At 40.6% G+C, this 18,639-nt stretch overlaps 2 protein-coding genes across 2 annotated transcripts; one reads left to right on the top strand and one right to left on the bottom strand.

Moving 5' to 3' along the window:
• Positions 1 to 1,389: 1,389 nt before the first annotated feature.
• Positions 1,390 to 10,219, bottom strand: LOC311133274 (prefoldin subunit 5-like). Its single transcript, XM_084166762.1, has 6 exons — positions 10,115 to 10,219; positions 3,605 to 3,707; positions 3,369 to 3,400; positions 2,684 to 2,758; positions 2,158 to 2,263; positions 1,390 to 2,041 (listed from the first exon to the last, which is right to left on the bottom strand). Exons 1-6 carry the CDS (start codon positions 10,178 to 10,180, stop codon positions 1,962 to 1,964), a joined length of 462 nt encoding a protein of 153 aa, XP_084022888.1. The 5' UTR covers positions 10,181 to 10,219; the 3' UTR covers positions 1,390 to 1,961.
• A 5,875-nt stretch (positions 10,220 to 16,094) lies between these two features.
• Positions 16,095 to 17,752, top strand: LOC311133669 (musculoskeletal embryonic nuclear protein 1-like). Its single transcript, XM_084167202.1, has 3 exons — positions 16,095 to 16,210; positions 16,388 to 16,517; positions 17,558 to 17,752. Exons 1-3 carry the CDS (start codon positions 16,202 to 16,204, stop codon positions 17,653 to 17,655), a joined length of 237 nt encoding a protein of 78 aa, XP_084023328.1. The 5' UTR covers positions 16,095 to 16,201; the 3' UTR covers positions 17,656 to 17,752.
• The last annotated feature ends 887 nt before the right edge of the window (positions 17,753 to 18,639 follow it).

The raw sequence follows: 18,639 nt of genomic DNA on the forward strand, positions 1-18,639 counted from the left end.
CCTGTACACAGCCCATCTGAAATTAGCCCACCCAACTACCTCATCCCTATATTGTTATTTATTTTGCTCTTTTGCACCCCAGTATCTCTATTTGCACATAATCTCTTGCACATCTAGCATTCCAGTGTTAATACTATTGTAATTATTTTGCACTATAGCCTATTTATTGCCTTACCTCCATAACTTGCTACATTTGCACACACTGTATATATATTTTCTGTTGTATTTTTGACTTTATGTTTTTTACCCCATATGTAACTCTGTGTTGTTTTTATTGCACTGCTTTGCTTTATCTTGGCCAGGTCGCGGTTGTAAATGAGAACCTGTTCTCAACTGGCTTACCTGGTTAAATAAAGGTGAAATAAAAAAAATAAAAAAAACAAATTACGTCAGAGTCTCCAAAAGTCTCCAATAACACCAGAAAGAGTCGCTAGATTTGTCGCTAGTCTCTTTTTTGAAAATGTGTCGCTAGAGGGGTCTGGAAACTCGCTAAATATAGCGATAAAGTTGCTAAATTGGCAACACTGGCAGGTGCGAGCGTGTGTTTCACTGTCCAATCCGAGGCTCGAACATGATCTGAGTGCGTGATCTGAGGCTGTTTTTGGTCTCTTGCGCATCAACTTGGGAAAGCCTCAAGGGAGAGTGGACAGTGCATTATAAACAAAGCGCCGCATATATTTCCCCAAAAATAACATCTTATTTTTATTTTATATTTTTGCGGGGTGTGGAGAAAAGTAAGGCGGGGCATCCGTTAAACAGTAATTTAACTTTGTCCGGCCTTAGCAGTGTGGTTAAGGTTAGGTTTAAGGCCCAGTGCAGTCAAAAGTAATTTCCCTGTGTTGTGTATATCTACATTTCCACACTATGGAGGTTGGAATAATACTGTGAAATTGTGAAAATGATAATGCCCTTTTAGTGTAATTGCTGTTTGAAAAGGCCCCCTGAAATTTCAGCCTGTTGTGGTGGGATGGTGTTTTGGCACCAGGCGGTACATTTGTTTAGACCAATAAGAAAGTGTTCCAAACCTCTCTGCCAGCCAATAACAGCTAGTTTCCCCCTCCCCACTCAGACCCCTCCCTGACAGTCTTAGCAAAGTTCTTGCTTGAGAAATGTATCTTTGCTAAGAAGCTATTTTTGTTTCTGTTTGACCATTTTAATTGAAAACAATCACAGTAAGGTACTTAATTGTTACCCAGAAATGATTTGATATCAAGGTAAAAACAGCTGCATTGGACCTTTTAAATCAGATTTTAAGTAGAGAAATTGTAGAAATAGGTGGGTTTAGCCATAATTAAGACTTTGTGGCTGTGGTAACTAGTGACGACCTGAGGTTTTAGCGATAGACTGTTTTAGCCCTGTTTTAGCCCGTACCTTGGGACTGTTTTATCGTAGTTTTTAAAATGTATTTTATTATTTTTTTATCTGTGGATTTGAACAAAAAGTAAAAGATACAATGTTTCATGTTTCAATAAACCATAGTCATTGAGCAAAATCTGAAAGACACAAACGGTGTAATATGAGGGCACTAACATGTTCTCCCTTCATTCAAAACATCTGTTGCAGATTTCATGTCATCACAAATGATAATCTGAGTGACAAGAGGAGCCTATTTTAGTCAAATTCAACATTGCTATAGCAACACAAGCTTCAAAATCACTACACAGAACATAACTGGGACACAAATAAATGCCTACATCTCAGTTATATTTCTGAAATCTGGCTACTGAATTTAAACTGAATCCAGATATGACTCACATTTTAAAGGAGTATTTGTTAAAACACTAACTTGGCTGCCCTTCACCATTGTACTGTTGACACAAATTTGTAGTACATTCTTGTCTTTCGCCCACTTTTACCTCAGCTCAACCCATTAACAGTTCATGCAGAATTTGTTTTCAATAACTCAAAACCCCCATCATGAAGCACCCAAGCAGACTGGTGTAAGCCCCATCTTCACCTGGTTAGGCTTTGGTGGTCCCCAACTGTGAAGCCTGTTGACTCTGAAGCTGTTGGATCTTAATATTCATCACCTCAATAACAGCTAGAAGACAGAACAAAAAATACAGATAGGAAGGGATGAGCAAAATAGGTTCTATTGCATTTAAGTTAAATACTTATAATACAAATATTACAAACTTGTATGTATTTGTGTGTTACCTTGTTTCATGCCATGTTTCTCCTGCAGAGCCGGCTGAACCTTCTCTATCTGCTTGGTGAGGAAGTCTATTTTGCGCTTGAAAAACTCTTTTGTGTCATTGACATTCTGCAGAGATATTTCAAATGAGGCTTACAAACTCATATTATACAAAGACAGATTTCCAAATAGTTGTATTAACAAGCAAATAAATGTACATGGAACAGCAGAGTTGAACAAAATACAGTCGACTGACTCCTGGCCAAAAACCGAGTGAAATTTGTAGGAACGATCTTTCAGAATGTGCCCAATAAGAAATTGTTTTCCTTTTTCCATTGCTACAGTGTGCCTTCATGAACACGACCCTGATAAATGCAAAGGATTGGGTCATGTCAGCGTACACTAAATTAGAAGATATCCTTGCCCAGCCGGAGCAATAAAAAAATAATCGAATTGGGACTGGAAAACAGATTACTTACCCAAAGTGCACTTAAGTGTCGACTGTACAATGAAGGGTATTAGCAATTTGTTAATTGCTTTTCTGCCCACCTTTTCAACGTAGTATCCTGTCCCCACATCCACTAAGACATGTTCCACGTCATTAAGTGTTCCAGGGACATACATCTAATAGCAAGTGATGTTAAAAGGACAACAGGAAACTTCCAACAACAACACTATTAATAAATGCATACTGAATATATTGTAGCGAACTCGGGTCCAGTGACTGTCAAGCCAACAGCTTAACCGTTACGCCAAGAGGTCCGAACCTCTTGACGAGGTATTATAGGTGTTGGGTTAAGGTCGCTACACTACCCCCTTCCTTCGGGAGAGCATGTCCCCACTCTTCTCCATACCAAGTCCTTCACGTGTACATGCTTCTCCGATTGCCTCACAGGCACCATCCCACCAATGTAGCGAATTCGGGGGGTAGCCCCGACCGGAACACCTTAACTGTTACACCAAAAGGTCTGACCTCTTGACGAGGTCGTTAGGTATTGGGTTAAGGTCGCTACAATATAATGGCAGAGAAGGTGCTGTGGTCTCATTTACATGTTTTAAATACTGTATTTAACAATGCACCTTCAATCAATCTCAAATTAGAATAATCAAGTGTGTTGAATGTGAGAAAATGAGATTGCTGGTATGTTTGTAGACTAGGAGACTTTCAGTAGACAAAAGTAAAAAAATAAATGTTTTATTATTTTGGCATCTCCGATCAGTAACATAAGGATACAGAGCTTGTGAGGGGCACCAGCAATTCTTTTCCTAAAAGAAAAGGTCAAATGTAAATTATCTATTGAGTGTGTCATACCTTCAAACACCAATGTGGGGTGAGATCTTCATCAAAGATAATTTCAATCAATTTATTTCAGTATCTGTAAAAGCTTCCATACAAAACAAAAACTGAACAAAACATAGGATGCATACAAAGCATTAACCATGTTTGCCAGTGTAGGTTGAGCAGCTCACCTGCATTGTTTTTGTTGAGGACACTCAAACTGTCCTTAGCTTCTACATATTTAGTCTGGACAACTTTGAGCTGACCTATAGATGAGGTCAAAAACTCTGTCTCCTGCAAAACATGGAAGAAAGAATCAGATGATGCAATTTAGACATTCCAGACACATTATTTGCAGTAATTTCATTCATGACCATTGAGGAAGTAAAGAACTAAGTACACCTGGCCCAAACATATTGCATGTCACCGGAAGGCCAAAAAGATAATCAAGGACATCAACCACCCGAGCCACTGCCTGTTCAACCCGCAATCATCCAGAAGGCGAGTTCAGTACAGGTGCATCAAAGCTGGGACAGAGAGACTGAAAAACAGCTTCTATCTCAAGGCCATCAGACTGTTAAATAGCCATCACTAGCACATTAGAGGCTGCTGCTGCCTATAGAAATCATTGGCCACTTTAAGAAATGGAACACTAGTCACTTTAATAATGTTTACATATCTTGCATTACTCATCTCATATGTATATACTGTATTCTATAATGTTCTACTGTATCTTAGTCCATGCCGCTCTGTCATTGCTCGTCCATATCTGTATATATTCTTCATTCCATTCCTTACTTAGATTTGTGTGTATTGGGTATATGTTGTGAAATTGTTAGATATTACTTGTTAGATATTACTGCACTGTCGGAGCTAGAAGCACAAGCATTTCGCTACACCCACAATAACATCTGCTAAACACGTGTATGTGACAAATAAAATTTGATTCGATTTGATTTGATTGCTTATATCAATATTGGCCTGAAATAAAGGAGCAACATTATTATATTCTACTGCCATTTACTTTATGTTCGTAATTCTGATATTTTATATATTTTTTATTGTCGTTGCATTGTTGAGAAGGAACCTACAAGTAAGCATTTCGTTGGACGATGTACAGTATAACATGCGTATCCCGTACATACGACTAATAAAACTTGAACATGGGGACGCTAGCTACATGAGATCATGTAGGAAAGAAACTGAGCATGAATGGACACTAGACAGCATTCCAAAACATCTTAGCATTTAGCTACAAAATTGTAACGTGATAGCTCCATACAGCGTTACGGCTTAGCTACTGTAAAGTGTAGCAAGGAACTTTTCAACTTACCTGTTCTTGGCAATACTTTCTTCATTCTCGATTCGGGAAAAAATGTGTATCTTAAAAAATGGCAGTGTCCGGTTGCAGGTGGTTCTACAAAAAACAAAGAACATTCGTAAAGATATTAAATCCGTGGTTTGAACCGCGCAAGCATTTCCCAGCATCTTTGCAGGAACTAGTCGTTTCTAAGCGACATGGATTCAATATCTTTCTGAATTTTCTCTGTTTTTTGTAGAACCACCTCCAACTGGACAGGATATTTATAAGATACTTTTTTTTCCCCCGAATCAAGAACGAAGAAAGTATTGCCAAGAACATTTGTGTATTCATTGACTGTTTGCTTGTTTCTGTTTCTCGAAGATGGCATCGGAGATTTAAATTGGCACATGCGCACTGAGTCGCCATCTTAGAGAAACAGAAACCAGCAAACAGTCGGTGGTTGTATTTGATTAACATTTATTGAAAAAGTATGGATTTCAGCTGCACTGGGGTCAGAACGCAATCATGGTTACATTAAGACACCGTGGAGCAGGCGCTAGATATGGGTTGGAAAAGGTATCCCATCCCTGCATTGAGGTACGTTTTCCCACCCATATCTCGCACAGGCTCCACGGTGTCTTAGGCTGTCTACACTTGACACTTGCATGCGACTTCTGCTATCAGAATACGAAGATCACATTGAAAAGACAGGTCTAGATGCACAAAAGTAGCTATTTGCAATCCCTTTTAACTTTGCTAGCTAGCTTGCTGGCTAGTTAGGGACAGATAGCAATTTACTGGGGGGAGGGGTGGTCCAAAATAGGGGAGGGTTGTCAAACGTAATTTTTTGCTTTGGGGAGGATTGTGTGTTTTTTTTATTGGGCACAGGGGAGGGTATTGCGTTTTTTTCCTGGTTAACATGGACTCTTTTGCAGGTTTTACTATACAATTTCTTCCATGCTAGCCACATTTCCTCACCTGCTTGCATGCGCCTCCCCTATATCAAGGTGTTTTGGTACTTCCCTTATGCGCTACGCTTTTCCGTGTGCTAACTTTTACTATACCACAGGTCAGTATAGCCTACCCTTTATCCACAATTCAGTGACAAAAGTGGTAGGTGGATCGTTTGTCCAGATCTGCAATAGGCTAACTAGCAATCATACCACACATAAAAGCATTCAAAGCTGCATCGATTTTCAATATGAATCGACAAGAACAAATAGGAATAGCTGATATGCAGTGGAGAGGCCAGGTGCATCATTGCTCATGAAAAAACAGTGAAGACATTAAACACACAGCTCAAAAAGCTCCCCTATTGATCTTGTTTAGGGACAATACAATTATCCTACAACACCACAATGCAATGAATAATTGCATTATTTTTATTAAGTGAGTACAAAATTCTACTACTATAGGCTGAAGTGAAAATGCCATTTGAATAACGGTGCAAAAGCCCTGTGATTTGAATGTTTCATTCGATTTGGGTCTACTCTCGACAGTTTATAAGGTCTAGAAAGGCCAGTCTGGCTGTATTTTTACTTCTGATACTGAACGTGCTGTCTGTTTCAGATCAGATCATTCTCCCAAGTCGTCCTACTGTATAATAATGTGGCCACATATGCTCCCGGCAGGCCCAGTTATTCAGGAAAGCTTAACATGCTCTGCCTCCTCTCCAATCCGAGCAGCTATTCCTCACGCACCTAGAACCAAACGCTTCAATATAGCCTAAATACTGTATTTATCGTTTCACTTTTAAAATGTATTACCTTTAATATGTGGCATAAACACAACCAGTCACAATGATTTAATTCGGATTAGGCTACTTCTAAAGTTTCCTGTAGGCATGCGCACGTTCATCTAAAATGGCTTGACATTAACCAGGTCTCCATCCAAACTTTTTATGCGAGTAAAGTAGCCTATATGTCAGATAAAAAATGTCATGGCATCATGGGAAAGTGCACAGTGATTAGGTTGATGCTCCTTTCAATAGATTTCTAGGGTCTTATTCTGGTGACATAATGATCGATGCTTGGCTGCCATTTGACAATAAAAATAGTCTCGCACTTCTGTCCATAATTATCTCATCATATAGTAGGCTATACCTGCAATGTATCTGCAAGCTGTTGGCTAGAGCGCACATGCCAATACCAGAGTGGGCACATTTCGTATACCTACGAAACATTTGTCACAAAACCATCCGTAGGCCTAGAGTTGAAAATGCGATGGAAACCCATGGGAATTTAACCTCAAAAGTTATTTTTATGTGCACTAAGTATTTACAGACAAACTTATCTGCAACAAGTCAATTTGATGGAAACATAACTCTGATAGGAAAATGCGCCGGGGCTTCCCTTAGCCGGTAATTGCGGCTTTTGGACGATAAAAAAATGAAAAGCCAATAAATAAAATTGCAGTGGGCGAAATTGTCCAGGAGAGGCTGTCGTCTAGCATAGTCTATATTTTATGTTTTAATCATTTAGCAGACGCTCTTATCCAGAGCGACTTACAGGAGCTATTAGGGTTAGGTGCCTTGCTCAAGGGCACAGACAGATTTGTTCACCTAGTCCAGTCTGGGATTCAATGTTCTTAACCACTAGGCTACTTGCCACTAGGCTACCAACACCCCGAATTCGCGCTTCAGCATCATTCTCTCATGCCTTGCGCACACGTGTGCCTGCTGCTGAGGAGAGAGAGAGCAACAGAGGAGGCTACTGTTGATTGTGAAGATGGAGGCCTTTTTCATTGAAGTAAAACAAAAATTTGAGGAAAAAGAGTATGCTTATAGTGAAAAGCCTACAAGGGGAATTTAATACGTTTTAATATTGTAGTGGGCTAAGATGAGAAGAATGTTAGCATGGCCAAATGCAGGCTACTGTGCAACTCCCTATTCAGGTAGGATGCAATTTTGGTACTTTATAATAATAATAATTATTATTATTATTGTATATCACTATAAGCCTATTTATTAATGAAATCAGTTTAAATATGCAAAACCTGTTTTGTTTAATTCGGTTGAGATATTTTCATTAGCTAAATTAAATTCAAGCTGTCTTTTTAATTGTGTACTCCGTATTTAGTCTGTTGTAAACCAGTTTGCAAGTGTTTTATTTCATTCTGTTGAGCCATTTTCTTTGGCTAAATTAAGTTTAAACTGTAATGCTGTGTTTGCCGCAATATAATAGCCTGATCATATTTTCCCTATAAACAATGGCTTGACTTACTTTTGATATTACCCTGATAAGGTTTACTAACTTTTGTGAAGGTTTGGTGTGGTGTGGCCACACCAGTCATAATGGGACCCATGTCGTCCAAAAAGTTGTACTTTTGACTCATCTGTCCAATGAACATTCTTCCAAGAGTCTTGATGATCATCCAGGTGCTTTTTGGCAAACTGGAGTCAACGTTTTGGACGAGATGGGTCCCATTATGTCTGGCAAAAACCAAACACTGCATTCCACAGTAAGAACCTCATACCAACGGTCAAGCATGGTGGTGGTAGTGTGATGGTTTGGGGATGCTTTGCTGCCTCAGGACCTGGACGACTTGCCTTAACAGAAGGAACCATGAATTCTGCTCTGTATCTGAGAATTCTACAGGAGAATGTCAGGCCATCCGTCTGTGAGCTGAAGCACAGCTGGGTCATGCAGCAAGACAATGATCCAAAACACACAATCAAGTCTACATGAAAATGGTTAAAAAGCAACACATTTGAAGTTTTGGAATGGCCTAGTCAAAGTCCAGACCTAATCCCAATTGAGATGTTGTGGCAGGACTTGAAACAAGCAGTTCATGCTTGAAAACAAACAAATGTCGCTGAGGTACAGCAGTTCTGCATGCAAGTGTGACAAAATTCCTCCACAGCGATGTGAGAGACTGATCAACAACTACAGGAAGCATTTGGTTGCAGTCATTTCAGCTAAAGGTGGCACAACCAGTGTAAGGGGGCAATTACTTTTTCACACAGGGGCATTAGGTGTTGCATAACTTTGTTAATTAAATAAAATAATTATCCATTTTTTTGTCATTCGTAAACTCAGGTTCCCTTTATCTAATATTAGGTTTTGGTTGAAGACCCGATAACATAAAGTATCAAAAATATGTAAAAATTTAGAAAAACAGAATGGGGACAAATACTTTTTCAGGGCACTGTATACATCTAGATTTTGAACAGGATTATCTATTTTGGATGCAATTTATGGATATAGAAAGACTATGACAGAGTGCTCACTGACTTAAAGCAACAATATTCAGCAGAGAAAAATAATCATCTTTACAAAAAATAAATTAGGTGATCCCTGAAAGCCAGATGGAGATGTGTACTTTAGTCCTTATATTATTGTAACATATGCTACAGCAAATGTAGGGACCACAATGGAAATAAGTCCGACTTTAATATGCAATCCTGGTCACTTAAATTATTTTTTTTACTGACAAATTAAATCCAACAACCTATCAATCCAAACTGTGCAGCGCAATTTGATGAATGGAAAGAGACATCTGTTACAAAACACCAAAAAGTTTAATGACAATTCGGAGATTGTCAAACCAAGCGTTTGATACTGGGTAAGCCTACAAGGTAGGGAGGGATGTGTTTTTTGTTTGTCGAGATTGACAGTCTATTTATTGTGGTGTTGAAAACGCAAACCAAGATATTGAAGTGTCCGAAGTCGGTATGTTTTGTTTATTGGTTGTGTGGTGCATTTGCACTGAAACCTGTTGGTAGAAAATGTGTTGCATATATTTTATATAATTATGGCATCAAAATGTTGAACATTTGATTTCTCCTAGCTGATCTGATCATTGTCTGCAACTGGCTCTGATCGTGAGGTAATGAAAGCGGCATGGAGTTAGCTCGTCTGTGGTGGTCGGCGAATCCTCAACCTTCTGGCCCGTAGACCTGCGTGGCATCGATTGCCGCAAAATCATGCTTAAGTGTTAGTTATTATTTGTGGGCTACGGGCCAGAGGTTAGTTGGCTAGTTAACTACAGTAGTTGGCTACTGCCATCAAGTTGTTGTTGTGTTATCAGACTTCGCCTGTTTCACCGTTTGCAGAATGCATACAAGCATTTTAATATAAACTAGAGCGGGAAAAAGGGAATCCGGACACCATAGACATTTAAATGTAGGTGTAGACGCATGACCTGTTCGGAATTCCATGATCAGAATACGAAAGCTGCATGAACTGTCAAGTGTAGACACAGCCTCATTGTAACCATAATTGCATCAGCTCGGTGTAAACAAGTGTAATGGTCGGATCAGAATCTTCTGCCAACCGGTAACGTAGATAGCTAGTTACTCAGATGGCATGGCTGGCACAAGCAAACACTTGGGCAAGTAGAAAATAATGTCCCCAGAATGACTTTACACTTCAACTAAGATTCAAGATCCCTCTGTTACCTGCTCAAGTTGAGTCTTTAGTCCCTCCAACTGAGGAAGAGAAAGCTCTGTCAGATTCACCGCCATGTTAAAAATGTGAGACAAATCAGAATTACCTTTCCCGACACACGTATTTCCAGTTTGAGAAAACATCCTTTTCATTGAAGATGCAGATGTAGTGACATACTGCCCCCTGCTGAGCTGGAGCATAAATGCAATTCCTTTCAACACCTAAGTGCAAGGATTGTTTGGCAAATATACTGCATTTTTATTGACAAACATGTATTAATACATTTATGTACACATTTCACTAGCATTCAAAAGTGAAAATCAAAGGATACAGCATTGTTTACATTTAAGAAGGCAGCCTTGGCCGATAATACACACAAGCAAGTTTAAAATCACATCCTCCAATTTATGTTTTGGGAATCAATGGCTTCGAATCAGTGCTGTTATTAAATTAATTAAAGTTTGTGTGTGTGTCTGGGGATGTCCTCATCCTATCGCAGATAGATGGGGAGTCCGTAGACCACAGGTGCTTGAGGTATGTGGCCTGGCTGGACGGGGCCATGTGGTCCAGGAGTGGAGCCCTGGGGCCTGCAGACAGCCAGGACTCCAGCAGAGCCTTGGTGAAGCTATCAATGTCCCGGTCCATCACATCCCAAAGGCTCCCCAGAACCAACGGGCTACAGGCCAGAGAGGAGACAGATAGACATACAGTTGAAGTCGGAAGTTTACATACACATTAGCCAAATACATTTAAACTCAGTTTTTTCCACAATTCCTGACATTTAATCCTAGTAAAAATTCCCTGTCATAGGTCAGTTAGGATCACCACTTTATTTTAAGAATGTGAAATGTCAGAATAATAGTAGAGAGCTTTTATTTCTTTCATCACATTCCCAGTGGGTCAGAAGTTTACATACACTCAATTCGTATTTGGTAGCATTGCCTTTAAATTGTTTAACTTGGGTCAAACGTTTCGGGTAGCCTTCCACAAGCTTCCCACAATAAGTTGGGTGAATTTTGGCCCATTCCTCCTGACAGAGCTGGTGAAACTGAGTCAGGTTTGTAGGCCTCCTTGCTCACACATGCTTTTTCAGTTCTGTCTACAAATGTTCTATAGGATTGAGGTCAGGGCTTTGTGATGGCCACTCCAATACCTTGACTTTGTTGTCCTTAAGCCATTTTGCCACAACTTTGGAAGTATGCTTGGGGTCATTGTCCATTTGGAAGACCCATTTGCGACCAAGCTTTAACTTCCTGACTGATGTCTTGAGCTGTTGCTTCAATATATCCACATAATATTCCTTCTTCATGATGCCATCTATTTTGTGAAGTGCACCAGTCCCTCCTGCAGCAAAGCACCCCCACAGCATGATGCTGCAACCCCTGTGCTTCACGGTTAGGATGGTGTTCTTCGGCTTGCAAGCCACCCCCTTTTTCCTCCAAACATAACGATGGTCATTATGGCCAAACAGTTCTATTTTTGTTTCATCAGACCAGAGGACATTTCTCCAAAAAGTATAATCTTTGTCCCCATGTGCAGTTGCAAACCGTAGTCTGGCTTTTTTATGGCGGTTTTGGAGCAGTGGCTTCTTCCTTGCTGAGCGGCCTTTCAGGTTATGTCGATATAGGACTCGTTTTACTGTGGATATACCGGTAGATACTTGTGTACCTGTTTCCTCCAGCCTCTTCACAAGGTCCTATGCTGTTGTTCTGGGATTGATTTGCACTTTTCTCACCAAAGAACGTTCAACACTCTACTCAGCAAATTGGATGTAGTCTATCACAGTGCCATCCGTTTTGTCTCCAAAGCCCCATACACTACCCACCACTGTGACCTGTACGCTCTTGTTGGCTGGTCCTCACTACATGTTCGTCGTCAAACCCACTGGCTCCAGGCCATCTATAAATCACTGCTAGGCAAATCCCCGCCTTATCTTAGCTCATTGGTCACCATAGCAGCACCCACCCGTAGTCTGCGCTCCAGCAGGTATATCTCACTGGTCATTCCCAAAGCCAACACCTCCTTTGGCCGCCATTCCTTCCAGTTCTCTGCTGCCAATGACTGGAACGAATTGCAAAAATCTCTGAAGCTGGAGACTCTTATCTCCCTCAATAACTTTAAGCATCAGTTGTCAGAGCACCTTACCGATCACTGCACCTGTACACAGCCCATCTGAAATTAGCCCACCCAACTACCTCATCCCTATATTGTTATTTATTTTGCTCTTTTGCACCCCAGTATCTCTATTTGCACATAATCTCTTGCACATCTAGCATTCCAGTGTTAATACTATTGTAATTATTCTGCACTATAGCCTATTTATTGCCTTACCTCCATAACTTGCTACATTTGCACACACTGTATATATATTTTCTGTTGTATTTTTGACTTTATGTCTTTTTACCCCATATGTAACTCTGTGTTGTTTTTATTGCACTGCTTTGCTTTATCTTGGCCAGGTCGCAGTTGTAAATGAGAACCTGTTCTCAACTGGTTTACCTGGTTAAATAAAGGTGAAATAAAATAAAATAAAAAATAAAATCTCTAGGAGACAGAACGCATCTCCTTCCTGAGCGGTATGACGGCTGCGTGGTCCCATGGTGTTTATACTTGCGTACTATTGTTTGTACAGATGAACGTGGTACCTTCAGGCATTTGGAAATTGCTCCCAAGGATGAACCAGACTTGTGGAGGTCTACAATTCTTTTTCTGAGGACTTGGCTGATTTATTTTGATTTTCCCATGATGTCAAGCAAATAGGCACCGAGTTTTAAGGTAGGCCTTGAAATACATCCACAGGTACACCTCCAATTGATTCAAATGATGTCAATTAGCCTATCAGAAGCTTCTAAAGCCATGACATCATTTTCTGGAATTTTCCAAGCTGTTTAAAGGCACAGTCAACTTAGTGTATGTAAATGTCTGATCCACTGGAATTGTGATACAGTGAATTATAAGTGAAATAATCTGTCTGTAAACAATTGTTGGAAAAATGACTTGTGTCATGCACAAAGTAGATGTCCTAACCGACTTGCCAAAACTATAGTTTGTTAACAAGAAATTAGTGGAGTGGTTGAAAAACAAGTTTTAATGACTCCAACCTAAGTATATGTAAACCTCCGACTTCAACTGTAAATGCAATACATGTCAAAATCACACACAGACAGGCAAGTTCATCTAGGATTTATTTTGTTAGTTTATGACAGTAAAACAGAATACATGAAATGCCCTCATTTGCAATGATTTCTGAAACAATTATGAAAGCCTGGTTTGTCTCTTGATCTTTACAGGTGTGTGTGTGCCAGTCTTATCAGCCAGCCATGAGGTAGTTGAGGATGATGCCTGTCCCCTCCAGCTCCCCTCGTACTGCCAGCCAAAGAGCATGGAGGCAGCTCTCATCTCCTTCTTCGGGATCCTCTGCCAGTCCAGGAACTGTAAAAGGCATCTGGCAGAAGTAAATTCATCCAAAACACAAATATAGTTTGTGACCGCATTTTCACAAATTTGATTAAATAATCGTTAAGCCCATTCAGAAGATTAGAAGACAGAACCCGGAAGTATAACATAGGACAACGTAAAATATTTTTATGTGCAATGATGTCCGAGGGGGAAAGAAACAGTGTTTGTTGTTTGCAGTAACTTCTTTATTATTATTGTTATATTTTTTTTTTTAGGGGTTAGATCAGCTTAATATTGCAGATAGATTGTAACTTCCATCAATGTAATTGTCTGCATCACTTCCAATCCCCCATGTTTATATATATATATATATATATATATATACAGTGGGGAAAAAAAGTATTTAGTCAGCCGCCAATTGTGCAAGTTCTCCCACTTAAAAAGATGAGAGAGGCCTGTAATTTTCATCATAGGTACACGTCAACTATGACAGACAAATTGAGGGGAAAAAAATCCAGAAAATCACATTGTAGGATTTTTTATGAATTTATTTGCAAATTATGGTGGAAAATAAGTATTTGGTCACCTACAAACAAGCAAGATTTCTGGCTCTCACAGACCTGTAACTTCTTCTTTAAGAGGCTCCTCTGTCCTCCACTCGTTACCTGTATTAATGGCACCTGTTTGAACTTGTTATCAGTATAAAAGACACCTGTCCACAACCTCAAACAGTCACACTCCAAACTCCACTATGGCCAAGACCAAAGAGCTGTCAAAGGACACCAGAAACAAAATTATAGACCTGCACCAGGCTGGGAAGACTGAATCTGCAATAGTTAAGCAGCTTGGTTTGAAGAAATCAAGCTGCTTACCTATTGGGAGCAATTATTAGGAAATGGAAGACATACAAGACCACTGATAATCTCCCTCGATCTGGGGCTCCACGCAAGATCTCACCCCGTGGGGTCAAAATGATCACAAGAACAGTGAGCAAAAATCCCAGAACCACACGGGGGGACCTAGTGAATGACCTGCAGAGAGTTGGGACCAAAGTAACAAAGCCTACCATCAGTAACACACTACGCCGCCAGGGACTCAAATCCTGCAGTGCCAGACGTGTCCCCCTGCTTAAGCCAGTACATGTCCAGGCCCGTCTGAAGTTTGTTAGAGTGCATTTGGATGATCCAGAAGAGGATTGGGAGAATGTCATATGGTCAGATGAAACCAAAATATAACTTTTTGGTAAAAACTCACCTGGAAGACAAAGAATGCTGAGTTGCATCCAAAGAACACCATACCTACTGTGAAGCATGGGGGTGGAAACATCATGCTTTGGGGCTGTTTTTCTGCAAAGGGGCCAGGACGACTGATCCGTGTAAAGGAAAGAATGAATGGGGCCATGTATCGTGAGATTTTGAGTGAAAACCTCCTTCCATCAGCAAGGGCATTGAAGATGAAACGTGGCTGGGTCTTTCAGCATGACAATGATCCCAAACACACCGCCCGGGCAACGAAGGAGTGGCTTCGTAAGAAGCATTTCAAGGTCCTGGAGTGGCCTAGCCAGTCTCCAGATCTCAACCCCATAGAAAATCTTTGGAGGGAGTTGAAAGTCCGTGTTGCCCAGCGACAGCCCCAAAACATCACTGCTCTAGAGGAGATCTGCATGGAGGAATGGGCCAAAATACCAGCAACAGTGTGTGAAAACCTTGTGAAGACTTACAGAAAACGTTTGACCTGTGTCATTGCCAACAAACGGTATATAACAAAGTATTGAGAAACTTTTGTTATTGACCAAATACTTATTTTCCACCATAATTTGCAAAGAAATTCATAAAAAATCCTATAATGTGATTTTCTGGATTTTTTTTTCTCATTTTGTCTGTCATAGTTGACGTGTACATATGATGAAAATTACAGGCCTCTCTCATCTTTTTAAGTGGGAGAACTTGCACAATTGGTGGCTGACTAAATACTTTTTTCCCCCACTGTATATTGTATTGGCTCTCAAATGGCTAGAGGGAGATGTAAGGTGGAAACAACCTCCCCCCCATTCTGAAGAGGGACAGAAGGGAAGGGAAGAACACCTACCTCTGTTGCCATGTAAGTCATTTCTCTGCCAATGTTATTTGTTTGTCCATTGAATGATTGAGATATGGACACATACATGGTAAAGTGTTGCTCTATGTTTGACTGTATTGGTTCTCTTCCTTCCATTGATGAGTGTAAGGGTGAGATTGGTTCCTTAGGTTGTTATTGTTGACGACAGAAAGATGTCTTGAACTCATTTCCATTTTGGCCTAGTGACAGGAGAAAAGGAGGAGGGCCATGAGAGAATGTTGTCATAGTGGAGGAGGAGTTGAGTTTTAGACTTTGATTTGTGATCTTTTATTCGTCCTTGAGGAGTTGCTTTAAAAGAAGGCCAGATCGTTCCAACAGTAGAGCAGATCACGTCATTCACTCCCTAATGATACACTCCACCCTGAGAACAAACAGAACCAGGGAACGTGAGAGAGAAGAAAGAAGGGAGGAGTCCAGTGACCCCCTGAGTCATCATCTACTGGGTCTGCGAACAGAGTTATAGCCCACTGGAGAGTTACAGGGTGTGTGTGTGTTGGGCTGGACTGTAGAGAGGGAGCAGTCATTCTGACCACAACAGCCTTTATCCAGGAGGATCATCCACTACTTCACAGTCAGTCACCATGTCTCAGGTAAGACTACAGTGCTGGACTAGGGAGGGACATGTAGAGTTATGACATGATCTCACCAAAGAGCTCACTGAAACTTGCCTAGAAAGTTTCAGCCTAGGAAACCTACTGGAGAACTCTACATGGGATTTAAAAAAAATCTTTTTCGGCTTTCCATTTCTTCCATCTCTTCTTCTCCAGCCTGAAGACGGGGAGGAGGGACAGCTGAAGCGTCCTGAGGTGAGCGAGGAGGATCTGATCGGAGCGAAGGAAAAGCTGATCTCCAAAGGAGAGCTGAAGGGCAAGACCATAGAAGTGATGGAGGAGTGTGGTGAGCAGAGTGCCGCTTTTATTGGCATGACAATGGGATTAGGGCAGTATGTCCCAAACTCGGTGCACAGCTGATAAAAATTATCAAAGCTTGATGATTAGCTGATTATTTTAATCAGTTGTGTAGTGCTAGGGCAAAAAAACAAAATATTCACCCTTTGGGGTCCTGAGGACAGAGTTTGGGAAACCCTGGGTTAGGGGGTTAAGAATATTGGGCAGGAGTATGTAGTTAAAAAACCTCTGAAATCTGTTTGTCGTTTTTGTCGCTGATTTAAAGCGGCAATCAACAGTTGAAACTATAACAAAATATACTCCCCGCCCCTGTTTCGGTAAAAAGGCTGAGGGATGGGGCTGGAGAAATGTAACCAATCTCAAATTCATATACAGAGCTATGGATGCGAGGACTGGCTATCAAAATTATAGTTTGAACCATGTTGAGGCTAAATAGTGTTTGTTTACATTTATTTGTTTACAAACATTTGAATAGGACAAGCTTATATTATGGGTTATTATGGGATACGACAGTTTAATTAAGCTTGTGAGGCATTTATAAGTTATATTCTTCAAGAATCAATGGGTACATATTAATTAATAAGTTCAAGAATGGATGTAGCAACTGCTGATTGCCCCTTTAAGATTGGAAACACAAGTGTACATATAGAGAACCTGAGCTGCATTTAGACAGGTAGCTCAATTCTGATATTTTTTCCACTAATTGTTCTTTTGACCAATCAGATCTGATCTGTCAAAAGACCAATTAGTGAAAAAAAAGATCAGAATTGGGCTGCCTGTCTAAACACAGCCAGTGTTATAGAACAAGAGAGGGAGTTAGAGAGTAGAGGGGGCGTTCCTTACCGTGATGAAGTTTCCACTCCATATCCAGCACAGTTGAGGATGGTCAAGACAAGAGGGAGACTCACTGAACTGTCAAACACAGTGACCCTCTCCCTGCGGCATAAACTATGGATTTTTAGACATATCTACTGTATCACGTAGCTCTTCCACTTCAGAGTGATGGATGGATCTGTGTTGTGTTCACAGAGCGTGCGGGTAAAGTCGCCCCGTCTGTGTTCAGTGGAGTGCGTTCAGGGAGAGAGACCGCCTTCAACAAGCCCCAGGCTCGACAAATCAAGAAGTAGCAGAGGCAGCAAAGCCACTTCTTATACTCCAGCCTGGTCCATATTGAAAACCACACTGGTGTGACTAAATGTGCCTTTTATTAAAATCTTGAACCCTCATTCTGTCAGGAGTCTGATTGTCAAGAAAGGAGTTTAAGTGGGCATTAACTGGACCTCAGTTGAGTAGGCTGTATTGGTTCTGTGTGAATATATTTGAGCTGTTCAGCTATACACCTTTGGTGCTCATTTAGAAGTGGATGTTCTCATCATTATGCTAAGAAGCATCTCTTTGCCATTTCCAGTCCTTTACTGTAGCAGTTAGCTCTAGCTAGTGCAGTCCAGTTAGTCTAACTATTCCAGCCTTTACTGTATCAGTTAGCTCTAGCTAGTGCAGTCCAGTTAGTCTAACTATTCCAGCCTTTACTGTATCAGTTAGCTCTAGCTAGTGCAGTCCAGTTAGTCTAACTATTCCAGCCTTTACTGTATCAGTTAGCTCTAGCTAGTGCAGTCCAGTTAGTCTAACTATTCCAGCCTTTACTGTATCAGTTAGCTCTAGCTAGTGCAGTCCAGTTAGTCTAACTATTCCAGCCTTTACTGTATCAGTTAGCTCTAGCTAGTGCAGTCCAGTTAGTCTAACTATTCCAGCCTTTACTGTATCAGTTAGCTCTAGCTAGTGCAGTCCAGTTAGTCTAACTATTCCAGCCTTTACTGTATCAGTTAGCTCTAGCTAGTGCAGTCCAGTTAGTCTAACTATTCCAGCCTTTACTGTATCAGTTAGCTCTAGCTAGTGCAGTCCAGTTAGTCTAACTATTCCAGTCCTTTACTGTATCAGTTAGCTCTAGCTAGTGCAGTCCAGTTAGTCTAACTATTCCAGCCTTTACTGTATCAGTTAGCTCTAGCTAGTGCAGTCCAGTTAGTCTAACTATTCCAGCCTTTACTGTAGCAGTTAGCTCTAGCTAGTGCAGTCCAGTTAGTCTAACTATTCCAGCCTTTACTGTATCAGTT

Source organism: Coregonus lavaretus (genome assembly GCF_964263955.1).
Source record: "Coregonus lavaretus genome assembly, chromosome: 8".
Lineage (NCBI taxonomy): Eukaryota > Metazoa > Chordata > Actinopteri > Salmoniformes > Salmonidae > Coregonus > Coregonus lavaretus.

Excerpts from the sequence above, each read along its gene's own strand:
- LOC311133274 (XM_084166762.1), bottom strand. The coding sequence starts at position 10,180 with ATGGCGGTGAATCTGACAGAGCTTTCTCTTCCTCAGTTGGAGGGACTA. Across the intron at positions 3,401-3,604 it reads CCTCAACAAAAACAATGCAG|GAAAAGAATTGCTGGTGCCC; the intron begins GTGAGCTGCTCA and ends CTTTTCTTTTAG. Across the intron at positions 2,042-2,157 it reads GAAACATGGCATGAAACAAG|CTGTTATTGAGGTGATGAAT; the intron begins GTAACACACAAA and ends TCTGTCTTCTAG.
- LOC311133669 (XM_084167202.1), top strand. Across the intron at positions 16,518-17,557 it reads AGAAGTGATGGAGGAGTGTG|AGCGTGCGGGTAAAGTCGCC; the intron begins GTGAGCAGAGTG and ends TTGTGTTCACAG.